Below are 27,598 nucleotides of genomic sequence, written 5' to 3' on the forward strand. Positions count from 1 at the left end.
GTGAACCTTTGCTGCACTCTCTCAATAACAAGAACATCCTTCCTCAGATTAGGAGACTAAAACTGAACACAATATTCCAGGTGAGACCTCACCAAGGCCCCGTACAACTGCAGTAAGACCTTCCTGCTCCTCTACGCAAAACCCCTAGCTATGAAGGCCAACATACCATTTGCCTTCTTCACCGCCTGCTGTACCTGCATGCCACCTTTCAATGACTGATGTACCATGACACCCAGGTCTCGTTGCACCTCCCCTTTTCCTAATCTGCCACCATTCAGATAATCTGCCTTCGTGTTTTTGCCCCCAAAGTGGATAACCTCATTTATCCACATTGTTCTGCATCTGCCATGCATTTGCCCACTCACCTAACCTGTCCAAGCTCCCTGCAGCTTCTTAGCGTCCTCCTCACAGCTCACACGCCACCCAGTTTAGTGTCATCTGCAAACTTGGACATATCACACGCAATTTCTTCATCCAAATCATTAATGTATATTGTAAATAGCTGGGGTCCCAGCACTGAGCCCTGCGGCACCCTACTAGTCACTGTCTGCCATTCTGAAAAGGACCCGTTTATCCAGACTCTCTACTTCCTGTCTGCCAACTAGTTCTCTATCCACGTCAGTACATTACCCCCAATACCATGTGCTTTAATTTTGCACACCAATCTCTTGTGTGGGACCTTGTCAAAAGCCTTTTGAAAGTCCAAATACACCACATCCACTGGTTCTCCCTTGTCCATCCTCAAAAAATTCCAGATGATTTGTCAAGCATGATTTCCCTTTCATAAATCCATGTTGACTTACATAGAAACATAGAAAATAGGTGCAGGAGTAGGCCATTCGGCCCTTCTAGCCTGCACCGCCATTCAATTAGTTCATGGCTGAACATGCAACATCAGTACCCCATTCCTGCTTTCTCACCATACCCCTTGATCCCCCTAGTAGTAAGGACTACATCTAACTCCTTTTTGAATATATTTAGTGAATTGGCCTCAACAACTTTCTGTGGTAGAGAATTCCACAGGTTCACCACTCTCTGGGTGAAGAAGTTTCTCCTCATCTCAGTCCTAAATGGCTTACCCCTTATCCTTAGACTGTGACCCCTGGTTCTGGACTTCCCAACATTGGGAACATTCTTCCTGCATCTAACCTGTCTAAACCGTCAGAATTTTAAACGTTTCTATGAGATCCCCTCTCATTCTTCTGAACTCCAGTGAATACAAGCCCAGTTGATCCAGTCTTTCTTGATAGGTCAGTCCCGCCATCCCGGGAATCAGTCTGGTGAACCTTCGCTGCACTCCCTCAACAGCAAGAATGTCCTTCCTCAAGTTAGGAGACCAAAACTGTACACAATACTCCAGGTGTGGCCTCACCAAGGCCCTGTACAACTGTAGCAACACCTCCATGCCCCTGTACTTAAATCCCCTTGCTATGAAGGCCAGCATGCCATTTGCTCTCTTAACCGCCTGCTGTACCTGCATGCCAACCTTCAATGACTGATGTACCATGACACCCAGGTCTCGTTGCACCTCCCCTTTTCCTAATCTGTCACCATTCAGATAATAGTCTGTCTCTCTGTTTTTACCAGCAAAGTGGATAACCTCACATTTATCCACATTATACTTCATCTGCCATGCATTTGCCCACTCACCTAACCTATCCAAGTCACTCTGCAGCCTCATAGCATCCTCCTCGCAGCTCACACTGCCACCCAACTTAGTGTCATCCGCAAATTTGGAGCTACTACATTTAATCCCCTCGTCTAAATCATTAATGTACAGTGTAAACAGCTGGGGCCCCAGCACAGAACCTTGCGGTACCCCACTAGTCACTGCCTGCCATTCTGAAAAGTCCCCATTTACTCCTACTCTTTGCTTCCTGTCTGCCAACCAGTTCTCAATCCATGTCAGCACACTCCCGCAATCCCATGTGCTTTAACTTTGCACATTAATCTCTTGTGTGGGACCTTGTCGAAAGCCTTCTGAAAGTCCAAATATACCACATCAACTGGTTCTCCTTTGTCCACTCTACTGGAAACATCCTCAAAAAATTCCAGAAGATTTGTCAAGCATGATTTCCCTTTCACAAATCCATTTTTTTTTTTTTTGAAATTCGTAGCCAATCGTTCCAATTCTTTGTCAAATCACAAACGCCAGAGGTCACCTTGCACACATCAAGGATCACTCTGCGCCAATGCTCTTAGCCAAAAGGCCAAGAGCCACTGCACCGTTCCTGGAAGTACTGCAATACCAGGTTCGTGCCATGGAGGTGGATGGGTCAGGCCCCCCACACACCTCCGTGGAGGTGGATGGGTCAAGCCACCCCACCCACCTCCTATTTCCAAAAACGCAAGCATATACCTTCCTGATCCAGGGAGAACCACCAAATCCATGCTGACTTGGATCTATCATGTCACCTCTTTCCAAATACGCTGCTATGACATCCTTAATAATTGATTCCATCATTTTACCCACTACTGAGGTCAGGCTGACCGGTCTATAATTCCCTGTTTTCTCTCTCCCTCCTTTTTTAAAAAGTGGGGTTACATTGGCTACCCTCCACTCGATAGGAACTGATCCAGAGTCAATGGAATGTTGGAAAATGACTGTCAATGCATCCACTATTTCCAAGGCCACCTCCTTAAGTACTCTGGGATGCAGTCCATCAGGCCCTGGGGATTTATCGGCCTTCAATCCAATCAATTTCCCCAATACAATTTCCCGACTAATAAGGATTTCCCTCAGCTCCTCCTCCTTACTAGACCCTCTGACCCCTTTTATATCCGGAAGATTGTTTGTGTCCTCCTTAGTGAATACCGAACCAAAGTACTTGTTCAATTGGTCTGCCATTTCTTTGTACCCCGTTATGACTTCCCCTGATTCTGACTGCAGGGGACCTACGGTTGTCTTTACTAACCTTTTTCTCTTTACATATCTATAGAAACTTTTGCAATCTGTCTTAATGTTCCCTGCAAGCTTCTTCTCGTACTCCATTTTCCCTGCCCTAATCAAACCCTTTGTCCTCCTCTGCTGAGTTCTAAATTTCTCCCAGTCCCCGGGTTCGCTGCTATTTCTGGCCAATTTGTATGCCACTTCCTTGGCTTTAATACTATCCCTGATTTCCCTTGATAGCCACGGTTGAGCCACCTTCCCTTTTTTATTTTTACGCCAGACAGGAATGTACAGTTGTATTTCATCCATGCGGTCTCTAAATGTCTGCCATTGCCCATCCACAGTCAACCCCTTAAGTATCATTCGCCAATCTATCCTAGCCAATTCACGCCTCATACCTTCAAAGTTACCCTTCTTTAAGTTCTGGACCATGGTCTCTGAATTAACTGTTTCATTCTCCATCCTAATGCAGAATTCCACCATATTATGGTCACTCTTCCCCAAGGGGCCTCGCACAACGAGATTGCTAATTAATCCTCTCTCATTACACAACACCCAGTCTAAGATGGCCTCCCCCCTAGTTGGTTCCTCGACATATTGGTCTAAAAAACCATCCCTTATGCACTCCAGGAAAGCCTCCTCCACCGTATTGCTTCCAGTTTGGCTAGCCCAATCTATGTGCATATTAAAGTCACCCATTATAACTGCTGCACCTTTATTGCATGCACCCCTAATTTCCTGTTTGATGCCCTCCCCAACATCACTACTACTGTTTGGAGGTCTGTACACAGCTCCCACTAACGTTTTTTGCCCTTTGGTGTTCTGCAGCTCTACCCATATAGATTCCACATCATCAAAGCTAATATCCTCCTAACTATTGCATTAATCTCCTCTTTAACCAGCAATGCGACCCCACCTCCTTTTCCTTTTATTCTATCCTTCCTGAATGTTGAATACCCCTGGATGTTGAGTTCCCAGCCCTGATCATCCTGGAGCCATGTCTCTGTAATCCCAATCACATCATATCCGTTAACATCTATTTGCACAGTTAATTCATCCACCTTATTATGGATACTCCTTGCATTAAGACACAAAGCCTTCAGGCTTGTTTTTTTAACACCCTTTGTCCTTTTAGAATTATGATGTAATGTGGTCCTTTTTGTTTCTTGCCTTTGTTTACTCGGCCTTCCACTATTGCTTTTTACCTTTCTACCATCTGTTTCTGACTCCATATTACTTCGCCCTATCTCGCTGCATAGGTTCCCATCCCCCTGCCATATTAGTTTAAACACTCCCGAACTGCATTAGCAAATGTTACCCCTCGGACATCAGTTCCAGTCCTGCCCAAGTGCAGACCGTCCCTTTTGTACAGGTCCCACTTCCCCCAGAACTGGTTCCAATGTCCCAGGAATTTGAATCCCTCCCTCTTGCACCACTGCTCAAGCCACGTATTTATTCTAGCTATCCTGCTCCCTCTACTCTGATTAGCACGTGGCACTAGATTGCTACCTTTGAGGTCCTACTTTTTAATTTAACTCCTAGCTCCCTAAATTCAGCTTGTAGGACCTCTTCCCGCTTCTTACCTATATTGTTGGTACCTACATGTACCACAACAACTGGCTGTTCACCCTCCCTCTCCAAAATGCTCTGCAGCCGCTCCGAGACATCCTTGACCCTTGCACTAGAGAGGCAACATACCATCCTGGAGTCTCGGTTGCGGCCGCAGAAACTCCTATGTATTCCCCTTACAATAGAGTCCCCTATCACTATAGTTCTCCCACTCTTTTTCCCACCCTTCTGTGCAGCAGAGCCAGCCACGGTGCCATGAACTTGGCTGTTGCTGCCCTCCCCTGATGAGTCATCCTTCTCAACAGTACCCAAAGCGGTGTATCTGTTTTGCAGGGGAATGACCGCAGGGGACCCCTACACTACCTTCCTTGCACTGCTCTTCCTGTTGGTCTTCCATTCCCTATCTGGCTGTGGACCCTTCACCTGCGGTAAGACCAACTCGCGACACGTGCTACTCACGTCATTCTCAGCATCGTGGATGCTCCAGAGTAAATCCACCCTCAGCTCCAACTCCGCAACGCGGACTTGGACCGATCTTGTCACTGCTTTCCAAATGCGTTGTTATTTCATCTTTAATAATGGATTCCAACATTTTCCCCACTACTGATTTCAGGCTAACCGCTCTATAATTACCCGTTTTCTCTCTCCCTTTTTTAAAAAAAAAAGTGGTGTTACATTTGCTACCCTTGGGTAATCCTTGCCACTGGACCAAAGCCTCGCTCTGTCAAGCCCATGTGGTGGCTGGTGTGCAATGGCCACCACACGTTAAAAAAATCCAAGCACAGGCATCTTCCACCCTTCACGATATAGTTCGGGATCTGGAATATTGGTCCTTCTTTGAAACACCTGTAAACCTTTTTGGCGTGGAAGCAAGTCATCCTCGCTTCTAGGGACTGCCTATGATGGTATGTGGGTCAGAAGCTCAGCTCGGAGTTGAACACTACACCAAGCTTGCGGACAGTCTTGATTAGTTTGATACAGTCGGCGGTTAGGGGGATGGAGTTAGTGGCATGGGTGTGAAGTTTTTGACAGGACTGTCTTCCCATTGTTCAACTGGAGGAAATTGCACCCATCCAAAACTGGATGGCACAGAAGCAATGGAAGGGTCAACGGAGATGTTGGAGATGGACAGTTTGGTGTCGTCTGTATACATGGAAACTGACCCCCATGTCTGTAGTTGATGTTGCCAAAGGGCATCATGTAGATAATTAGGAGAGGACCAAGGATTGGGGGACTCCGGAGGCAATGGTTCAGGGGGTTGGCAGAGAAATAATTGCTGGAGAAGCTTTGGTTATGATTGGCTAGGTAAGAGCAGACATTCAGTTTTTGTTGCTATTGGCCCAGAAATCGCGGCCTACCTGGGTCCATACCGAATTTCTGCAGACCCGGGAAGGCATCGGAAAAGCTAGTTTTTGGCATGCAATGCGCATGCGCTGAAAACCGGCTTTCCTGATCTGTCAAATTTCTGGCCTGACAGATCGCACGCATCTCGGGAGCGAGGACATTCCCACGGCAGAGATTGGGCTCTTTGCCCATCTCTTGCCCTGCGAATGTCCTTCAAACTCTTGCGTCTGGTAAAAACAGGCGCAGCATAAGAGTTTAAAAATATATCAAAAACATATTAAAATAAAATTTAAAAATACATATTTATGTTAAAACCCTGCCCACTCAAGTAATTTTTTTTAAACCATAATTAAAACTTTTTTTTTCAATCGGCAAATTTTTTTTTTTCAAAACATTTCTATCAACTTTAATTTCTATGGTGCTTTTATGGGAGTTTTTTAAAATGTTTTATGTAGTGTTTGGGGGTGTTTCTCATTCATAGTAATAGGAGTTTCGGACTTACGAAACGCCTATTACTATGAATGAGAATATACTGTACCTGATTGGCTGCCCAGAGCCATGTGATTCCAACTCCAGGCCTGCGCACATCCTGACGTGCACGTGCTGTGATGAGCAGTCAGAAGAGGCCTCTGGACCGGGAGCTCATGTGGGCGCAGCAGCTTCAGTTCGGTGAGCTTTTTTCCAGAATCCAGTCGAACGCCCGCAGGAAGGAGAAACCGGGATTTCTGGGCCAATCTTTCCACCATCAAAATAATCCAAACTACTCCGTTTCAGAAATTCTATTTGATGTGATTAGCTATACATTTTTGAAGTGATGCATTGTCTTGATTTTAAGATATTTCCATTTTTTTTAAACAGATGGATATCAGTATTAACCAACAGTAAAGAGGAAGCATTAAACATGGCCTTCAGAGGAGAGCAAAGCAGTGGAGAGAACAGCATAGAGGACCTAACCAAAGCCATCATTGAAGATGTGCAGCGGATGCCTGGCAACGATACCTGTTGTGATTGTGGAGCTCCAGGTCTTTGTTCATTTGTTTATTTTTCTGCTCAGAAATGTTATTTTAACTGATGTGTTGGAGCGGTTTTGTAATTTTCTGACCAAATGCTGAAGAGTGTTCCAGTTAAAGACATGATCACAGCGATACAAGTCAAACCTTTCTGAAGAAGGCTGTTCAGTATTGTTTGATTTCAGGTATATTCAAATCCAAAACAGTTAAGTGCTGGTTTGCAGTAACATTGGTCTTTGTAGCTGGTTGTTTAGTGCGGAGAACAAACAGATGATTTTGCATAAAACAAATGCTCCATGCTAAGGTTCTACAGTGGCCACCTTCTTTGTTATCCTGATATAAAATGTAACCCCATATTTTTGTGCTTATTTTTCTCAAAAGGTATCTATGATACTTGCCAAAATTAGCACGCTTCTTCCTGCTTTATTTGTCAAAGTGAGAAATGGCTGCAATAACTCTTGCTCTGCAAGGCCTACATTGAAAATATTTCATAATTTCCCATGGCAGGTATACCCTCATTTTAGCATAATGTAATTTTTAATATTAAATTGCTTTCGTGGTGTGTAAATGTGCATAACTTTTTACTTTTTAACAGCTAGTTTCAAACATTTTCGAGAAACAATCTCACTGCGAGCAATCAGTTACCAACCTACTTATACCCTGACTTGGAAATGTTACAGTCATTCCAGTATCAGCGCATTTCTAAAATGGCTTTTGTATATGGCTATATCCTATCTCGCTACTTAACTATCTGATTAAAAGTCTTGCATGTAGCACATCACATCTTAAGTGTGGTCATAGCTTGAAAAACCATCTTTTATGCTTTTCTGAAAGCTTAAGTATGTTGGAATATTAAGTAGTAGGATTAGCTACCAATAAGGAACCAGCAATCAATGCAAAAGCAAGCACTTGAATCATTTTTTTTCAAAATTACCAACTTGACACAAAACAAACCAATCAATTTGATCATACATTTTTTCCTGATTTATTTTGATTTGCTATGTTGTTTCCTCAACTATTTTATACATGAACACATACAAATAATTTGTATTTTTTTAAAAAGTCTTTAGATTTTCCCATAGAATTGCCCATGTCCTGTTGGAATTGTCATAGAATCATTACAGCACAGAAGGAGGCCATTCGGTCCTTCAAGCCTATGCCGTCTCTCTGCAGGAGAACTTCAGCTAATCCTACACCTCTGCCCTTTCCTTGTAGCTCTGCAAATTCTTTTCCTTCAGGTATTTATCTAATTCCCTTTTAAAAGCCATGATTGAATCTGCCTCCATCACACTTTCAGGTAGTCCATTTAGATCACAACCACTCGCTGTGTAAAAAAAGTTTTTTTTCTCATGTCACCTTTGGTTCTTCTGCCAATCACCTTAAATCTGTGCCTTTGGTTCGCCACCGTTCCACCAATGGCAATAGTTTCTCTCTATCTACTCTCATGTAGACCCTCATGATTTGGAACACCTCTATCAAATCTCCTCTCAACCACCTTTGCTCTAAGGAGAACAACCCCAGTTTCTCCAATCTGTCCACTAAGTTTGGCCCCAGAGTCCTATACTCTCGCAGGGGCCTGGCACTGAAGTTTTTCTCCTTTGCTGAAACTCACTTTCTTTCACGGAACCTTTCCTTCCAATATTTTTCAGGCCTGTGGGTATGCACAGCCTAAGTGCCATCCGTGCAGGCCCTTCAGTGGATATTCTATCTCCTTCACAGGTATTTTTTTTAAACCTGTTTCTATCCTCCCATTGCCTGCAATTTCCGTATGTGGTTATACAGTAGTATGAACTACCTTGCCCTCAAGCAAGGCTTAGAAAATCTATCCTTGCATCTCCAAACAGAAGGTACCCAGTAAATATAGAGGTGTAGATAATGTTTATGTTCCTTTCTGGCAAAGCAGTGCCTTGCAGATTAGAAAATATTCATTAGAAAAAAAATTTCATCAGTCAAAAACAGTTGTATTTTGTTGAAATCTGATATGAACTTGTAGTGCGATTTAAATAATTTGTAGATTTCAACTTATTCATACTACCACCTGCATGTAATACTAATAATATATAACACGATTTCAGATTTTGTTTATTATGGTTAACTATCATCATCATAGGCAGACCCTCGAAATCGAGGAAGACTTGCTTCCACTCTAAAAGTGAGTTCTCAGGTGACTGTACAGTCCAATATGGGAATTACAGTCTCTGTCACAGGTGGGACAGACAGTCGTTGAAGGAAAGGGTGGGTGGGGAGTCTGGTTTGCTGCATGCTCCTTCTGCTGCCTGCGCTTGGTTTCTGCAAGCACCCGGCGATGAGACTCGAGGTGCTCAGTGCTCTCCTGAATGCTCTTCCTCCACTTAAGGTGGTCTTGGACCAGGGACTCCCAGGTGCCAGTGGGGATGTTGCACTTAATCAAGGAGGCTTTGAGGGTGTCCTTGAAACGTTTCCTCTGCCCACCTGGGGCTCACTTGCTGTGTAGGAGTTCCGAGTAGAGTGCTTGCTTTGTCAGGCATGCAGATGATGTGGCCCGCCCAGCGGAGCTGGTCGAGTGTGGTCAGTGCTTCGATGCTGGGGATGTTGGCCTGATGTAGAACACTTGACGGTGCGTCCATCTTCCCAGTGGATTTGCAGGATCTTGCGGAGGCAGCGCTGGTGGTATTTCTCCAGCGCTTTGAGGTGTATACTGTATATGGTCCATGTCTCTGAGCCATATAGGAGGGCGGGTATCACTACTGTCCTGAAGACCATAAGCTTGGTGCCAGATTTGAGGTCCTGGTCTTCAAACTGTAATAGCATATCATAAATATTGTCACTCCAAATACTACAGTGCACTGTACATAACATTGATCAGCCTTATTTATTTTTAACATCCCTCTGGAAGCAACGTTAAAGATATTGGTGGAGTTGTTCTGGTTCACTCTGTATCGAGTGATTTCTTGGCCTTTTCCAATATACCAGAGTCCCTTATGCACATCCTATGCTTCATATCTATCTGTAGATACGTGTCTTGTGTGAAGCAATGTTAAGAGGGCAGGTTAATTGTACCAAGGCGCAAATACGAATTTCGGTTCCCATTTTATCGTTCTACATCTGCCCTTATTTTTATATTTCAATTATATATAATGAAATTTATAATGAAACCTGATTACGTAAACTCGTCATGCTATAATTTCATCCTTCTGCCAGTGGTAGCTCTGCAGTACCTCCACTAGAGCAAGCATGCAATTAAAACTTAACAAGGAACTTGTAATGGAAAATGGTGACAGGAATTGAGTAGAGATGTGAGGTATTTTATCTATAATATTATATAGCTGACCACCTAGCCTGCTCCATAAAAAGAAAACCTGCTGCTGTCCAACTTCCGACATCACCCTAGCTCTGATAGCCTCTAATCCTACTCTTGCCCCTCTGCTGTTTCTGCCACTCTGGCCCCGCTCCTGACTTTACAATTTGCAGCCTCGCTTAACCTTATTCTTTTAACCTCTGTTGTTCCTGTTTCTTTTCTTTTTCATTCACTGTCCTGCTACATTTATTAAATCTTTCCATACTTTTTTATTTCCTGTCATTTTTTACGCCCTCATGTTTCTAATATTTTTTTCAAATATCTGTTCTGCTCTATCTTTTTGTTGCTGAACACCTATTCCAAGCTGTTCTTAAGTGTCTCTTCCCCATTTTTACTTAAATCCTTTATGCTTTCCTGAACATGTTTCATTGCATTCCCCAACGCAAGAAACCCTGCACCTCTATGAAGTCCATGCAATGTACAAATAAGAAATCTGTGCTGTGGTAAAGCCTACACGAGAAAAATGTTCAAAAAACAAATAAATATAGTCGTATTATCCTTGTATATGGATAGCATATACATGTATTGTCATACTACAACAGGCTTGAATCAAACCTAAGTGACAGTTTAGCAGCAGATATATACAATGGGCAAGGACTTTCTGGGGACTTGCGCCATTGTGGCGTAGGGACGCTTGAACGGTGCAAAAAAAAGTGAAGTTATGGAGTAAGTGACTTGCACCGTTAATTATGCCATTCTGTATTTTCCTGTGACTTTTGTGGTGCTCTGCCATTACCTTAGTTGAAAACAGTTAGAAGGTAATTATCAGTTTTATTAAAATCAATGGCCATTGCAATTTTCCTGCATTTAATCTAGCTTTTACTTGCTGCCACTTAGACTGAAAAATAATGGTGTGATGGCCTGGCAACTGCATGATTGATTTCAAATGCATTCTCTGATTGCATTTAAATGACATGCTGATGTGTTTGCTGATCAGGACAATGGTTCTTAAACCATTGCATGGTCATGGCAATAAAAAGGTATTATTAACTGTTCTTTTCCTAAGTTTTTTCATAAACAATGTTTCTTTCTAAACATTAATTGTTGCTATGAAGAATATAATTATTTTGAAATGGCAGCAGAAACACACTCAAAAATAAACTGGGCCAGAGGCTGCAGCAAAGGCTGTTGCAAATAATATAGTCAAGAAGTTCAAGGACTCAATAATGTCACCTGCCCTAGCTCTGCTTAATATTTACAATAAAATATTCTGTATTTATGTGAACTGGCAGTTCTATGGATCTGTTAATCTATTAAAATTTACTTTGCTTTTGCTCAACATTAGAAAAGGCCTGGAATTAATTGGAACCTGCTTTAATCCAAGTTTTTTTTTTCTCAATCATTAATTGTGAAGAGAAAGATGCTCTGGAAGATTCCTGTTGCTATTTCGAGCAGCTAATAAAGGTGAAATACCTTATCTGTTGAATCGCTGGGAAAAAATGGCTGTGCCACTTCTGATTTGCCACCAATTGCTGCGACGAAACCTATTTAAAAATGCAGGAAAATAAAGAGTAAGCTATCAATGGTGAGTTCGGCACACTAAACAGTGAAATTTAGGGTGTTCATTGCCGATCTCGCCATTGCAAGAAAATCTGGACCTATTCATTTTTCTTGCTAAATTGACTGTTAACAGTAGGCAATCATTTAAAAACCTTATGGCAGCTTAGAGTCATGGAGGCCAAAATTGGTCGTCTGCCCATTTCTCGCCGGCTTGCCGGTGGTATGTCGTTTTGTACCGCTGGTGTTGAGTGTGTGCGATTTTGTTCACTTTTTTTTCTTGGCGGTATGCTGAGCGGAGTGCAGCCAGCGGTGTGCGGGCGGTGAGTCCTTTTCACTCTGGAATCTTCGGTTCCCGAGTTGTGCGCACGGGCATGATGCTGTGAAGCTCCGCCCCAGGAAAGGCACAGATGAGAATTCACAGAGACTGCCGGCCTGAGCACGCTGTGCAGGTATGTGGAGGGGGGGTGTCGCTGCTGGCAGGGGAGATACCTGTGAAGGGAGATCACTTCTTGGGGGGCAATCGCTACGTTGTGGAGGTCCGTGGGGAGAGGAGATCGTTGTGGGGGGGTGGGGAGGAGATCGTTGTGGAGAGAGGGGGGAGGAGATCGTTGTGGAGAGGGTGGGGAGGAGATCGTTGTGGAGAGAGGGGGGAGGAGATCGTTGTGGAGAGGGGGGGGAGGAGATCGTTGTGGAGAGGGTGGAGAGGAGATCGTTGTGGAGAGAGGGGGAAGGAGATCGTTGTGGGGAAGAGGGGGGGAGAGAGATCGCTGTGGGGAAGGGGGGGGAGAGAGATCGCTGTGGGGAAAGGGGGGGGGAGATCGCTGTGGGGAAGGGGGGGGGGAGATCGCTGTGGGGAAGGGGGGGGGGAGATCGCTGTGGGGAAGGGGGGGGGGAGATCGCTGTGGGGAAGGGGGGGGGGGGAGATCGCTGTGGGGAAGGGGGGGGGGGAGATCGCTGTGGGGAAGGGGGGGGGGGAGATCGCTGTGGGGAAGGGGGGGGGGGGGGAGATCGCTGTGGGGAAGGGGGGGGGGGAGATCGCTGTGGGGAAGGGGAGGGGGGAGATCGCTGTGGGGAAGGGGAGGGGGGAGATCGCTGTGGGGAAGGGGAGGGGGGAGATCGCTGTGGGGAAGGGGGGGGGGGAGATCGCTGTGGGGAAGGGGGGGGGGAGATCTCTGTGGGGAAGGGGGGGGGGGAGATCTCTGTGGGGAAGGGGGGGGAGATCGCTGTGGGGAAGGGGGGGGGGAGATCGCTGTGGGGAAGGGGGGGAGATCGCTGTGGGGAAGGGGGGGAGATCGCTGTGGGGGGGGAGAGAGATCGCTGTGGAGAGAGGGGGGGAGATCGCTGTGGGGAAGGGGGGGGGAGATCGCTGTGGGGAAGGGGGGGGGAAGATCGCTGTGGGGAAGGGGGGGGGGAGATCGCTGTGGGGAAGGGGGGGGGGAGATCGCTGTGGGGAAGGGGGGGGGAGATCGCTGTGGGGAAGGGGGGGGGAGATCGCTGTGGGGAGGGGGGGGGAGATCGCTGTGGGGAAGGGGGGGGAGATCGCTGTGGGGAAGGGGGGGGGGAGATCGCTGTGGGGAAGGGGGGGGGGAGATCGCTGTGGGGAAGGGGGGGGGAGATCGCTGTGGGGAAGGGGGGGGAGATCGCTGTGGGGAAGGGGGGGGGAGATCGCTGTGGGGAAGGGGGGGGAGATCGCTGTGGGGAAGGGGGGGGAGATCGCTGTGGGGAAGGGGGGGGAGATCGCTGTGGGGAAGGGGGGGAGATCGCTGTGGGGAAGGGTTGGGGGGGGAAGAGAGATCGCTGTGGGGAAGGGGGGGGAGATCGCTGTGGGGAAGGGGGGCGGAGATCGCTGTGGGGAAGGGGGGGGAGAGATCGCTGTGGGGAAGGGGGGGGGAGAGATCGCTGTGGGGAAGGGGGGGGAGAGATCGCTGTGGGGAAGGGGGGGGGGAGAGATCGCTGTGGGGAAGACGGGGGGGGAGAGATCGCTGTGGGGAAGGGGGGGGAGAGATCGCTGTGGGGAAGGGGGGGGAGAGATCGCTGTGGGGAAGGGGGGGAGAGATCGCTGTGGGGAAGGGGGGGAGAGATCGCTGTGGGGAAGGGGGGGGGGAGAGATCGCTGTGGGGAAGGGGGGGGGGGAGAGATCGCTGTGGGGAAGGGGGGGGAGAGATCGCTGTGGGGAAGGGGGGGGGAGAGATCGCTGTGGGGAAGGGGGGGGGGAGAGATCGCTGTGGGGAAGGGGGGGGAGAGATCGCTGTGGGGAAGGGGGGGGAGAGATCGCTGTGGGGAAGGGGGGGGAGAGATCGCTGTGGGGAAGGGGGGGGAGAGAGATCGCTGTGGGGAAAGGGGGGGGAGAGAGATCGCTGTGGGGAAAGGGGGGGGGAGAGACATCGCTGTGGGGAAAGGGGGGGGGAGAGATCGCTGTGGGGAAAGCGGGGGGAGAGAGATCGCTGTGGGGAAAGGGGGGGGAGAGAGATCGCTGTGGGAAGGGGGGTGGGGGAGAGAGATCGCTGTGGGAAGGGGGGTGGGGGAGAGAGATCGCTGTGGGAAGGGGGGTGGGGGAGAGAGATCGCTGTGGGAAGGGGGGTGGGGGAGAGAGATCGCTGTGGGAAGGGGGGTGGGGGAGAGAGATCGCTGTGGGGAAGGGTGGGGAGAGAGATCGCTGTGGGGAAGGGGGGGGGAGAGATCGCTGTGGGGAAGGGGGGGGAGAGATCGCTGTGGGGAAGGGGGGGGAGAGATCGCTGTGGGGAAAGGGGGGGGGAGAGAGATCGCTGTGGGGAAAGGGGGGGGGAGAGAGATCGCTGTGGGGAAAGGGGGGGGGAGAGACATCGCTGTGGGGAAAGGGGGGGGGAGAGAGATCGCTGTGGGGAAAGGGGGGGGGGAGAGAGATCGCTGTGGGGAAAGGGGGGGGGGAGAGAGATCGCTGTGGGGAAAGGGGGGGGAGAGAGATCGCTGTGGGGAAAGGGGGGGGAGAGAGATCGCTGTGGGAAGGGGGGTGGGGGAGAGAGATCGCTGTGGGAAGGGGGGTGGGGGAGAGAGATCGCTGTGGGAAGGGGGGTGGGGGAGAGAGATCGCTGTGGGAAGGGGGGTGGGGGAGAGAGATCGCTGTGGGAAGGGGGGTGGGGGAGAGAGATCGCTGTGGGGAAGGGTGGGGAGAGAGATCGCTGTGGGGAAGGGGGGGGGGAGAGAGATCGCTGTGGGGAGAGGAGGGAGATTGCTGTGGGGAGGGGGCATGGGGGAGGATATTGCTGTGGGCGGGGGGGTGGCGGAGGAGATTGCTGTGGGCAGGGGGGCGGAAGAGATTGCGGGGGTGTAGGAGATTGCGGGGGGAGGGAGGAGATTGCTGTGGGGGGGGGGGCGGAGGAGATTGCGGTGGGGGGAGGGCGGAGGAGATTACGGGGGAGGGGGGGAGCAGATCGCTGTGGGCTGGTGCGGGGGATGGGAGGAGATTGCTGTGGGGGGGGGGAAGGAGATCGCTGTGGTGGTTGGGGTGATTGGGGAAGGAGGAGATCGCTGGGGGTGGGGGTGTGTGGGAAAGACATGGGGGTGTGAGTGAGATTAAAACAAATTTACAGGTAAAGATGTGTGGTGTACGTGCACCGTACTACAAACTCACACGAGGCATGTACTGCAGACACAGTCACGACATGACCTTAACCTTTATTCCCAGGACCAAGGAGTGCTGACCCTGGGTGGAACCTCCCCTTTTATACCTGGAAACCCAGGTGAGGAGTGTCTCCCATAAGTTCACCCCCTGTGGTCAGGGTGTGCATTTCTAGGGTATAAGTACAGTGTACAGGAATTGCATGATGGTTACAGTTACATGAAGATTACCATTGCATGATGGTTACATACATCACATCACCTCCCCCCTTACGTTTTTTTGTGTCAATGGTTAAGTCTTTTAGGTGGTCGACGCTCTCTCGTGGAGCGCCGCAGTTGTGGCTCTGGTGGCTGATCCTCGGCATGCGTCTCTCACCTGAGGTGATTCCGGCCTGTCCGGGCTGGCCGCAGGGACTGTGCATGCTGTGGATTGTCCTCGTTGCTCGTCCACTGGCAGTGGTGTGGGTGACATCTCATGCTCTTCTTCAGGTTCCTCCGTGTCTATGCTGAACCTTTTCTTTACTTGGTCCAAGTGTTTGCAGCATATCTGCCCATTGTTTAGTCTGACCACTATGACCCTATTCCCTTCTTTGCCAATTACTGTGTCCTCAAGCCACTTGAGTTCCAAAGCATGGTTAAGAACAAATACCAGGTCATCCATTTCTATACATCTCCCCCTTGAGTTTCGATCATGGAACTTGGTTTGGGACTAGCGCTTGCCCTCAACAATGTCTGCCAGGGCTGGGTGAATGAGGGACAGCCGTGTTTTAAGCGTGCGTTTCATGAGGAGTTTCGCTGGCGCGTGCGGGCAGGACCTGTAGGCCAGCAGGAGGCGCGATAGACGGTACTGAAGGGAGGGTGCTTGGATGCGTAGCATGCCCTGTTTTATGACTTGGACCGCACGTTCCGCCTGGCCATTGGAAGCTGGCTTGAACAGCGCTGTCCGGACGTGTTTGATACCATTGCCTGACACAAACTCCTGGAATTCATGGCTGGTGAAACACGGGCCATTGTCGCTGACCAGGATGTCTGGCAAGCCTTGGGTCGCGAAATCCATACGTAGACTCTCCATGGTGATGGATGTTGTGCACGAGTTTAATATCATGCACTCAATCCATTTTGAGTATGCATCGACAACGATCAGGAACATTTTCCCCATGAACGGGCCCACATAGTCTACGTGGATACGTGACCATGGCCTGGTGGGCATGGGCTGAATGGGGCCTCCCTGGGACATTGCCCAGCTGGGCACACGTCGTGTACCTGCGAATCCAGTGTTCCAGGTCTGAGTCAATTCCCGGCCACCATACATGTGACCAGGTAATGGCCTTCATTAACACGATGCCAGGGTGCTCGTTGTGGAGTTCCCTGATGAATGCTTCCCTGTCTTTCTGGGGCATGACTACCCGGCTGCCCCATAGCAGGCAGTCGGCTTGGATGGAGAGCTCATCCATCCGTCTCAAACGGTCTGACCTCCTCGGGGCATGCCCTGTGTGCGGGCGCCCAATCCCCAGTCAGGACACATTTCTTTATGGATAGGAGGGGGTCTCTTTTGGTCCAGAGTTTGATCTGGCGGGCTGTGATGGGGGAGCCTGCGGTGTCAAAACGGTCATGACCATCTCGGCGCTTTGCACTGCTGCCCCCTCAGTGGTGGCCAGTGGAAGCCTGCTGAGCGCGTCAGCACAATTTTCGGTGCATGGCCGGTGCCGTATGGTGTAGTCATACGCAGCCAATGTGAGAGCCCATCGCTGTATGCGAGCTGACGCATTGGCATTGACAGCTTTGCTGTCGGACAACAAGGATGTTAACGGCTTGTGGTCCGTCTCTAGCTCGAACCATCTGCCAAAAAGGTACTGGTGCATCTTTTTCACACCGTAAACACAAGTGAGTGCTTCCTTTTCGACCATGCCGTATCCACGCTCTGCCTGGGAGAGTGACCTGGAGGCATAAGCCACCGGTTGGAGTCGGCCGTCGTCATTACCCTGCTGCAACACACACCCAACCCCCGTATCGCACGTTAAAACCAGTTTTTTTACAGGGGTCATACAAAGTCAACAGTTTGTTAGAACGCAGCAGGTTCCTCACCTTATTGAAAGTCCGTTCTTGACAGTCCCCCCAAAGCCATTCACAACCTTTATGCAGGAGCATGTGTAACGGCTCCAACAATGTGCTTAAGTTCGGCAGAAAGTTCCCGAAATAGTTCAAAAGTCCCAGGAATGATCGCAACTCTGACATGTTGCAGGGCCTGGGCGCCCGGCGGATCGCCTCCGTTTTTGATTCAGTGGGCTGGATCCCGTCTGCGGCAACCCTCCTGCCCAAAAACTCGACCTCTGGGGCCAAAAACACACTCTTGGCCTTTTTCAGCCGCAAGCCTACCCGGTCCAGTCAGCGTAGCACCTCCTCCAGGTTGTAGAGGTGTTCCTCGGTGTCTCGACCCGTTATAAGGATGTCATCTTGGAATACGATTGTTCCAGGAATGGATTTGAGCAAGCTTTCCATGTTCCGCTGAAAGATAGCTGCCGCCGAACGAATGCCAAACGGACACCTGTTGTAGATAAATAATCCCTTGTGCGTCGCGATGGTGGTCAGAAGCTTGGATTCTTCAGCTAGTTCCTGAGTCATGTAGGCCGAAGTAAGGTCCAGCTTTGTGAACAGCTTGCCACCTGCCAGCGTGGCAAAAAGGTCCTCCGCTCTCGGAAGCGCGTATTAGTCTTGCAACAACACTCGGTTGATGGTGGCTTTGTAGTCACCACAAATCCTGACCGAGCCATCTGCTTTCAGGACAGGAACGATGGGACTTGCCCAGTGGCTGAATTCAACGGCCGAAATTATACCCTCTCTGAGCAGCCTGTCCAATTCACTTTCAATTTTCTCACGCATCACATACGACACCGCTCTGGCTTTGTGGTGCACTGGTCTGGCGTCTGGAGTGATATGTATCACTACTTTAGTGTCCTTGAATGTTCCGACACCGGGTTAAAACAGTGACCCGAATTTTTGAAGGACCTGTGAGCATGAACTTCGCTCCATAGATGAAATGGCGTGCACATCCCCCCATTTCCAATTCATCTCGGCTAGCCAACTCCTCCCCAAGAGCGCGGGGCCATCTCCCAGGACGATCCAGAGTGGCAGCCTGTTCTGTGATCCATTATGTGTTACCACCAAGTTTGCACTGCCTAGCACTGGGATGATCTCTTTGGTGTACGTCCGTAGCTGCGTGTCAATGTGTTCCAGTTTGGGCCTGCTAACTCTGTGTGGCCATAGTCTCTCAAATTGTTGGGCGCTCACAAGTGACTGGCTAGCTCCCGTATCCAGCTCCATGCGATTCAATAAAACTTTCATCACCATGGGTGACGTTTTAGTGTATGAGCTGTGGACGTCAGCCACGTGAACCCGCTGAACTTCAGCATCCATGGCTTTTCCCCAGGCATCATCCTGCATTGCAGACCCCTCGTCTGGTTCCTCTGTCTCGCAGATTAGCCTCGCCACAGCCTTTTTGCACATCCTGGCCAAGTGTCCACTGATGTTACAAATCCTACAGGTATATTGCTGGAACCTGCAGCTTTTCGCAGTATGTCAACCCCCGCATCTCCAGCATGAGCTGAGATTTTTGCTAACAAAGGGACTGTTACCAGGCATTCCTCTCTGATTGTCCATTTGGTTGTTTCTAAGCACTCTGATGGTGGGTGTTAATGGTCCCATCGCGGGACGCATTGTTCCTCGTGATAGCGTGAATTGCCGATCCCCTTTCCATTGTCCCTGTTGCGGGCCCACCCTCGTGTCTGTTGCTACCTGGGCGGTTTCGAAATGCCCTTGCCTGCCTGCGGGGTCCCTAGCCGCGTTCACAATGTTAACTCCCTGGTCCATCACCACGTTTGGACCAGGGCTGCGTGTGTAAATTAGCTTGGTCTCCTCTTCCCTTGCCATGAAGGTCTGAGCTATCAACGCCGCCCCTTCTAAAGTCAAGTCCTTGGCCTCTATGAGCTTCCTGAAAATCCCGGCATGATTAATGCCCTCAATGAAAAAGTCCCATAACATCTCTCTCCTGCAGGCGTCTGTGAACTTAGAGACTGGCCATACGCCGCAGGTCCGCAATGAAGTCCGAGATGTATTGTCCCTCCCGATGCCAGTGTGTGTAGAACTGGTGCCAGGCCATGTGTACGCTACTCGCCGGCTTGAAATGCTCACTGATCAACTGGCTGAGCTCGTCAAAGGACTTGTCCGCTGGCTTTTGGGGTGCGAGCAGGTCTTTCATCAGCGCATACATCTGTGGTCCGCAGCTGGTCAGTAGATGCGATGCGCCCTCCGCTTGTCAGCCGCTGTCGCTCCCAGCCAGTCCTTCGTGACAAAGCTCTGCTGGAGTCTTTCCACGAAGTCGTCCCAGTCCTCACCCACACAGTAATGTTCCCCTGTGCTACCAGTGGCCATCCTCGTGGTTCATTGATTCCCGTTTTTCGTCGCCAAATGTGGTGTCTCTGCACCATACTACAAACTCACACAAGGCATATACTGCAGACACAGTCACTACGTGACATTAGCCTTTATTCCCAGGACCAAGGAGTCTGACCCTGGGTGGGACCTCCCCTTTTATACCTGGAAACCCAGGTGAGGAGTGTCTCCCACAAGTTCACCCCCTGTGGTCAGGGTATGCATTTCTAGGGTATAAGCACAGTGTACAGGAGTTGCATGAAGGTTACAGTTACATGAAGATTACCGTTGCATGATGGTTACATACATGACAAGATGCATACCGCCAAATAAAGATCAACTTAAAACCACCTTTTCCAGGGCAGTCTGCAGGTTCGGCGGTATGTCGGTGGTAAGTGATCAATTTGCCAATTTTGGGCGGTATGTCGGCGGTGTGCATACTTCCCGGCAGAATCTCGCTCATGAATTTTCAGCCGAGCGGTATGTAGGTACTTTTCAATCAATTTCACAATTTTGGGCAGTATATCGGCAGTCCGCGGGCGGTATGTCCATCAGTTTCAGGCCCCAAGTGTGATATGACTTGGGGAGATGATGCAGATCACAGGAAGTTTTCAGATACTCTGCTATTGGTCTGGAATCCTGATTGATGATAAAGCTGACCACTGTCATGCCCACACTTCTGCCAAGGAAGCCTCTGTGGGCTGTGGAGCAATGTTCCCTGCAAGCTGTATGGCTGCGCAGCTCTGCAGGGTTCCTGCGCAGGCGGTCTGCTGGCTTTTCGATAGACAAACTGCGCATGCACAGTATTTTGATGGGCTGCGCAGTCCAGAATTTTTTTTGCAGGGAACATTGGTGTGGAGTCATGCAAAATTCACTCTTATGCTAAATGTGTCCCTCTTGCCCCTCTCCCCAAGGGAGAAAGAAGACAAATCAGAGTGAGTAGCTCAGGTTGACCATGCTGCCAGCTGTGGACAACCAAACAGCAGTAAAGCAGAGTTCAGTGCATGGTGCATGATGAGGGAAATCTAAAAGAGAGGAAGAGCTCTAAAATATCTTTCCACCAATAGTGAATTTGAGACTTTAGTATTTTTAGTATGCAGTAACAATATCATGTATGCCTAAGTTCTTAACACTTTTCTAATAATTTCCGCAAATTCTCCATGAATGTTTTTACAGGAGGATTTCAGTGAGCATTGCTTGTGTTTCTGCATTGTATGAGTACGTTTTGATCAATATCACTTTTTGTTTTCATGCAGATCCTACTTGGCTGTCAACCAACCTAGGAATTTTGACATGTATAGAATGTTCTGGAATACACAGAGAAATGGGAGTGCATATTTCCAGAATACAGTCCCTAGAACTAGATAAATTAGGAACCTCTGAACTCTTGGTAAGTTATTGTAATTATAATATACTCTAGCAAAACTATAAGTGTTAATTTGTAGAACCTATTTCCACAAAGCGGTACCGCAAATTGAGTCTGATATTCAGTTACATTGGGCAGGGCATAGAATACGTGGCTGATACGATACCGACCATTTTTGGGAACTGCATTTTTACCGCATTAACCGCAAATAAAAAAATATATATATTTTAAGTTGGAATTATTTGAGGGTTGTTAAAATAATGTGGTTGTGAATTGAGTCTGTACTGAAATCTTACAGCATTAGCAATGTAACTCCAAAAGTGTACTCTTATTGAAATTATTACCATTACAATATAGAGTGACCTGTTGTGTCAAAAGCTTTAGTAACCAGAAATGTATATGATGACATGTTTAATAGCAAGCTTCACTGCGGATTGCCATTAGTGCAGTTTGTTTTTAGTTGTTTTAATTCTGAAAGATCTACTAATCCTTATGCAAGGCAGTTTTTGGTATGTCTGCAGAAGATGAAATCTGCACGAGTAGCATTACAGATCAGCATATAAAATAAGGCATATTGGGACAGAAATCGCGGCCTCCCGGGCCCGTAGGAAGCTTCTATGGACCCGGGAAGGCATCGCAAAAGCGGTTTTCAGCGCGCAATGCGCAAATGCTGAAGATTGGCTTTTCCAATCTGTCAAGCTGGAGCTTGACAGATCCTCCGTATCTCCACATCCAGGACATTCGCAAGGGCAAGATTGCGGTATTTACACATATCTTGCCCAGTGGATGTCCTGAAAACTCTTGCGCCTGAGAAAAGCAGGTGCATAGCCGACTTTTACAGGCATAAGTTTTAAAACATACAAAAATGTAACAAAATAAAATTTAACAAACACATTTTATTAAAAACCTTGCCCATTATGGTAAGTTTATTTAAAACCATAATTTTAAAAACTTTTTTTAAAAATCGGATAACATTTTTATAACACATTAATAACGTTAATTTAAATTAATCTTAAATATGTAGTGTATATTTTCTATTTTTTATTAGTGTTTTGGTGTTTGGAGGCTGTTTCTCAATCATCATAATGGCAACTCCTACTTACGGAGTTCTCATTATTATGAATGAGAAAATACTATACCTTGATTGGCTGCCCAGAGCCATGTGACTCCAGCTCCAGCTTACGGATGTCCCAACGTGCACGCGCTGCGACGCACAGGGAGTGAAGGCCTCAGGACCGAGATCTCGTAAGTGCGCATCTTTTTTCCCTTTTTCAGTCGTTTGCCCGCGGGAAGACCTTGACCGGGATTTTGAGGGAGCGTTAATGGGAGAGTAAGAGGTTACCGACTGGGAGCGGAGCTTTTAGTACCCCGACCAAAAATTAATTAGAGGCTCACCGGGGGTGCAAACCAATCGCTCCTAGCTCCTGACGATCAGTGTGATCCTGACCTCAGTCCTGGTGTAACACCCACATTTGCACCCCGGTCAGTATATTAGGTGTGGCCACCTCATTTAGCAATCGCCAAGGGCAACTTCCAGAAAAACAGATGGTACAGGCTTGCAGAGTTGTTAGCTGGTGGCTACCGAAAGGGATGAGGAAGCACTTCCCTCAGAGGTCACAGTCAGTCCAACGTTTACACAGAGCACAGTGCATGAGTCTCCAAGTTTGCAGCGGCAGACAGAAATAAGAGCTCAACTTCAGAAAGTGATTTTGAAAACTTTAATGGGTGCATTACTATGCCGCGCCTTTAAGACTCGGCTTTTCCTGGGATCTGAATCGAAGTTCGGCGCAGGTGCAATGAGTCTGCCAAATTTACCAACCAAACTTTCGTTATGGCTCGCTCCCCCCCTCCCCCACAGCTGCAGTGAGCAATGGCTGATTTAGCACCCTTGTCAGCTCTTCGACCGATTCTGACGAATTTCTGAGCGGAGGGGGCGCACACTTTTTCAAGGTGCTAAAATTACCGCTCTGCCTGGGTTACCACCCCAAATGAGGCTTGACCATATTTCTCCCCCAAAGTATTTGTTTAATTTCTCAGCCATTTCCTTATTCCCCATTATAATTCTCCTGCCTCCCCATTTAAGGGATCCACATTTACTTTCGCTAATCTTTTTCTTTTTACACACCTATAGAAGCTTTTGCAGTCTCTCTTTATGTCTCTCGCTAGTTTACTTGTATATTCTATTTTCCCTTTCTTTATCAATTTATTGGTCCTCCTTTGCTGAATTCTAAAATCCTCCCAATACTGTTTTTGGCAACATTATAAGCCTCTTCCTTGGATCTTATGCTATTTTTAACTTATTTTGTTAGCCACGGTTGAAAGTAAAGGAATGTATATTTGTTGTAAATTAAGTATTAATTCTTTACATGATAACTGTTGCTTGTCTACCGTCATAGCTTTTGATGTAGTTTCCCAAACCACCTTGCCCAACTCCCCACTCATCCTTACATAGTATGCTTTGTTTAGATTTAAGACAACAACAACTTTAACATAGTGAAATGTCCCAAGGCGCTTCACAGGGGTACTATGCGTTAAAAATTTGACACTGAACCGCATAAGTAGAAATTAGCGCAGGTGACCAAAAGCTTGGTCGAAGAGATATGTTTTAAGGAGCGTCTTGAAGGAGGAAAGAGAAATAGAGAGGCGGAGAGATCTCGGCAGGGAGTTCCAGAGCTTGGGTCCTAGGCAATAGAAGGCACAGCCATCGAAGGTTGAGCAATTACAATCATGGATGCTCAGCAAGGCAGAATTAGAGGAGCGCAGACATTTCTGGAGCTGGAGGAGATTAAGAGATAGGGAGGAGTAAGGCCATGGACGGATTTGAAAATAAGGATGAGAATTTTGAAATCGAGGCGTTGCTTAACCGGAAGTAAATATAGGTGGGTGAGCGGGACTTAGTGCGAGTTAGGACATGGGCAGCCGAGTTTTGGATCACCTCTAATTTGCGTAGGGCAACATTTGGGAGGCCAACCAGGAGTGTGTTGGAATAGTGAAGTCTAGAGGTAACAAAGACATGGATTAGGACTTCAGCAGCAGATGAGCCAAGGCAAGGGTGGAGACGGGCAATGGAAATAGATGGTCTTAGTTATGCTGCGGATATGTGGTCGAAAGCTAATTTCAGGGTCAAATATGACACCAAGGTTGCGAACAGTCTGATTGAGCCTCAGACAGGAATTGGGGAGAGGGATGGAGTCAGCGTCTAGGGAACAGAGTTTGTGGCAGGGACTGAAAACAATGGCTTCGATCTTCCCAATATTCAATTGGAGAAAATTTCTGCTCATCCAGAACTGGATGTCGGACAAGCAGTCTGACAATTTCAAAACCATGGAAGGGTCGAGAGAAGTGGTAGTGAGGTAGAGCTGGGTGTCATCAGCGTACATGTGGAAACTGACTATGTTTCCAGATGATGTCGCCAAGGGGCAACATGTAGATGAGAAATAGGAGGGGGCCAAGGATAGATCCTTGGGGGACACCAGAGATAACAATCCGGGGGCGGGAAGATTCTCTGGCTATGATTATATAGATAAGAATGGAACCAGGTGCGTGCAGTCCCACCCAGCTGGATGACAGTGGAGCGGCATTGGAGAAAGATAGAGTCGTCAACAGTGTCAAAGGCTGCAGACAAGTCAAGAAGTACGAGGAGGGATAGCTTGCCTTTGTCACAGTCACAAATGATGTCGTTTGTGACACCCCTAGTTTTGAATGCAACTAAATCATTTTCAAATGCAATTTAAAATTCTGTCATATTATGGTCACTCTTCCCTAAATGCCCCTTCAGTACAAGATAATTCATTAACATTTTCTCATTGCACGATACTCGATCTAAAATAGCCTGTTCCCTAGTTGGTTCCTCAACATACTGATCGAGAAAACTATCTTGTATACATTCCATGAATTCGTCCTCTACACTATTACTGCAAATTTGGTTTGCCCAGTCTTTCTGTAGATTAAAGTCCCCCATGATTACTGTATTTCATCCCCCTGTTGAGACTCTTATTACAGAGTTTGTATCTGCTTCTTATTATAATTTGGGATTTTAAGGCAATGTGTTCTCAAACAGCCAGACAGTACTTTCCATGAGCAGCTCTTGTCTCTTCGATATCTTTCACTATCTGCTCTTGCAGAAATGCTATAGCCTGTGTCCAGAAATCAAAATTGATTGTGGTAAACTGCACACCGAAATTAATGGAAGATTCCTACCTTATCTACATCTATTGGAATACAGGAAATACCACGCACTAAATGTGCGTACTAAAGCGTCGGAAGAGATTTATTCACATTTAATTTATAACCGCAAAGATATTCGCCAAACTATATAGTTCATCTAATTTACAATACATACATGCAACAAGAATGATGACTTAAATTATAAACTATAAACTCTATTTCTAAAGTGTACGTTTATAATTTTTATTACAAATTACAAGTGCATCTGTCAATGATGACAATCTGTGATTCATCATCAGTTTAATATAGATTGTGGGTTCTTGTATATCTGTAAAGTTTGATTTTTGTAAGGAATGTTTTCCTTGATTTTCTTTGGACTTTCTTTTTTGTTCGGCCAGTTGCTTCAGGCTTTGTCGTGACATCATTAATCATCTATTGGCAATTTTTCCTGTCACAAGCACCATGCTCTTATGTGTCAGTTGACATGCTCCATTTTTTTTAGATTAGTCTTTAAACAATCCTTGTATCTTTAGAACTGACGCCCATGAGAGCGTTTACCAAGTTGTAGCTGACTGTAGAATACCTTCTTGGGTGGTCTTGTACCAGGCATTCGAAATTAGCAACCAAGCCCACCTTAGCTGCAGCTTTACTATAATTACCTCTATGTCTGGTATATTTGCTCTTCTGAGGACAGTGGCTGGAATCTTGAGCTACCATTGAATTGTCATGTCAGGTTCTGAGAAATTTCTGATGTGTCGTCTCTTAAGTGGTCCAACTATCGCACATGTACATCCATTTTGATGCCAGAAAGTTTGTTTACATGCAAAGATTATCTTCCACATCTTGACACAGCTGATGTTCTACTTCTGCTGCTTTAAGTTTTGAGACATTTAATCAGGTAGGGTTTTTTTTCATCTTTTTGGTCTTCGATATTGAGCTATCAAGAGACCAATTTTTTTAATTCGTTCATCGAATGTGGGCATCGCAGGCAAGGCCAGCATTTATTGCCATCCCTAATTGCCCTTGAGATGGTGATGGTGAGCCACCTTATTGAACCGCTGCGGTTCATGTGGTGAAGGTACTGCCACAGTGCTGTTAGGGACAGAGTTCCAGGATTTTGACCCAGCGACAACAAAGGAATAACGATATATTTCCAAGCCAAGATGGTACGTGACATGGAGGGGAACTTGGAGGTGATGGTGTTTCCGTGAGCCTGCTGCCCCTGTCTTTCTAGATGGTAGAGGTCGCAGGGTTGGAAGGTGCTGTCGAAGAAGCTTTGTCGAGTTACTGCAGTGCATCTTGTAGATGGTACACGGTGCGCTGGTGATGGAGGGAGTAAATGTTGAAGGTGGTGGATGTGGTGCCAATCAAGCTGGCTGCTTTGTCCTGGATGGTGTTGAGCTTCTTGAGTGTTGTTGGGAGTTGCACTCATCATCCAAGCAAGTGGAGAGTATTCCATCACACTCCTGACTTATGCCTTATAGATGGTGGAAAGACTTTGGGGAGTCAGGAGGTGAGACACTCACCGCAGAATACCCAGCCTCTGACCTGTTCTTGTAGCCACAGTATCTATGTGGCTGGTCCAGTTAAATTTGGTTTTGTTTAGGAAAAGGGGAGGTGCAACGAGACCTGGGTGTCATGGTACATCAGTCATTGAAGGTTGACATGCAGGTACAGCAGGCGGTTAAGAAAGCAAATGGCATGTTGGCCTTCATAGTGAGGGGATTTGAGTACAGGGGCAGGGAGGTGTTGCTACAGTTGTACAGGGCCTTGGTGAGGCCACAGCTGGAATATTGTGTACAGTTTTGGTCTCCTAACTTGAGGAAGGACATTCTTGCTATTGAGAGAGTGCAGCGAAGGTTCACCAGACTGATTCCCGGGATGGTGGGACTGACATCAAGAAAGACTGGATCAACTGGGCTTGTATTCACTCGAGTTCAGAAGAATGAGAGGGGATCTCACAGAAACGTTTAAAATTCTGACGGGTTTAGACAGGTTAGATGCAGGAAGAATGTTCCCAATGTTGGGGAAGTCCAGAACCAGGGGTCACAGTCTAAGGATGAGGGGTAAGCCATTTAGGACCGAGATGAGGATAAACTTCTTCACCCAGAGAGTGGTGAACCTGTGGAATTCTCTACCACAGAAAGTTGTTGAGACCAATTCACTAAATATATTCAAAAAGGAGTTAGATGTAGTCCTTACTACTAGGGGGATCAAGGGGTATGGCGAGAAAGCAGGAATGGGGTACTGAAGTTGCATGTTCAGCCATGAACTCATTGGGCCCAAGTTTCGGGGAAACCTAGAACGGCGCAGCCCCGACCTGGACGCCCGTTTTTCACACCACAAAGTGCACCTAAAAAAAACTTGCGTATTCTCCGGCTCCCTGCTGG

At 47.6% G+C, this 27,598-nt stretch overlaps 1 protein-coding gene across 5 annotated transcripts in view; it reads left to right on the plus strand.

The window, feature by feature from the left end:
* LOC139271360 (arf-GAP with SH3 domain, ANK repeat and PH domain-containing protein 1-like) overlaps window positions 1–27,598 on the plus strand; it is a 525,010-nt gene that overhangs the window by 370,068 nt on the left and 127,344 nt on the right. For all 5 annotated transcript variants that reach the window (XM_070888507.1, XM_070888511.1, XM_070888508.1 and 2 more), the window contains 2 exons: window positions 6,662–6,825; window positions 20,932–21,065. In XM_070888507.1, the coding sequence (XP_070744608.1) occupies window positions 6,662–6,825; window positions 20,932–21,065 (298 nt within the window). The remainder of the gene's footprint in view (window positions 1–6,661; window positions 6,826–20,931; window positions 21,066–27,598) is intronic.

The sequence above is a fragment of the Pristiophorus japonicus genome, chromosome 1 (genome assembly GCF_044704955.1).
Source record: "Pristiophorus japonicus isolate sPriJap1 chromosome 1, sPriJap1.hap1, whole genome shotgun sequence".
Taxonomy (NCBI): Eukaryota; Metazoa; Chordata; class Chondrichthyes; family Pristiophoridae; genus Pristiophorus; species Pristiophorus japonicus.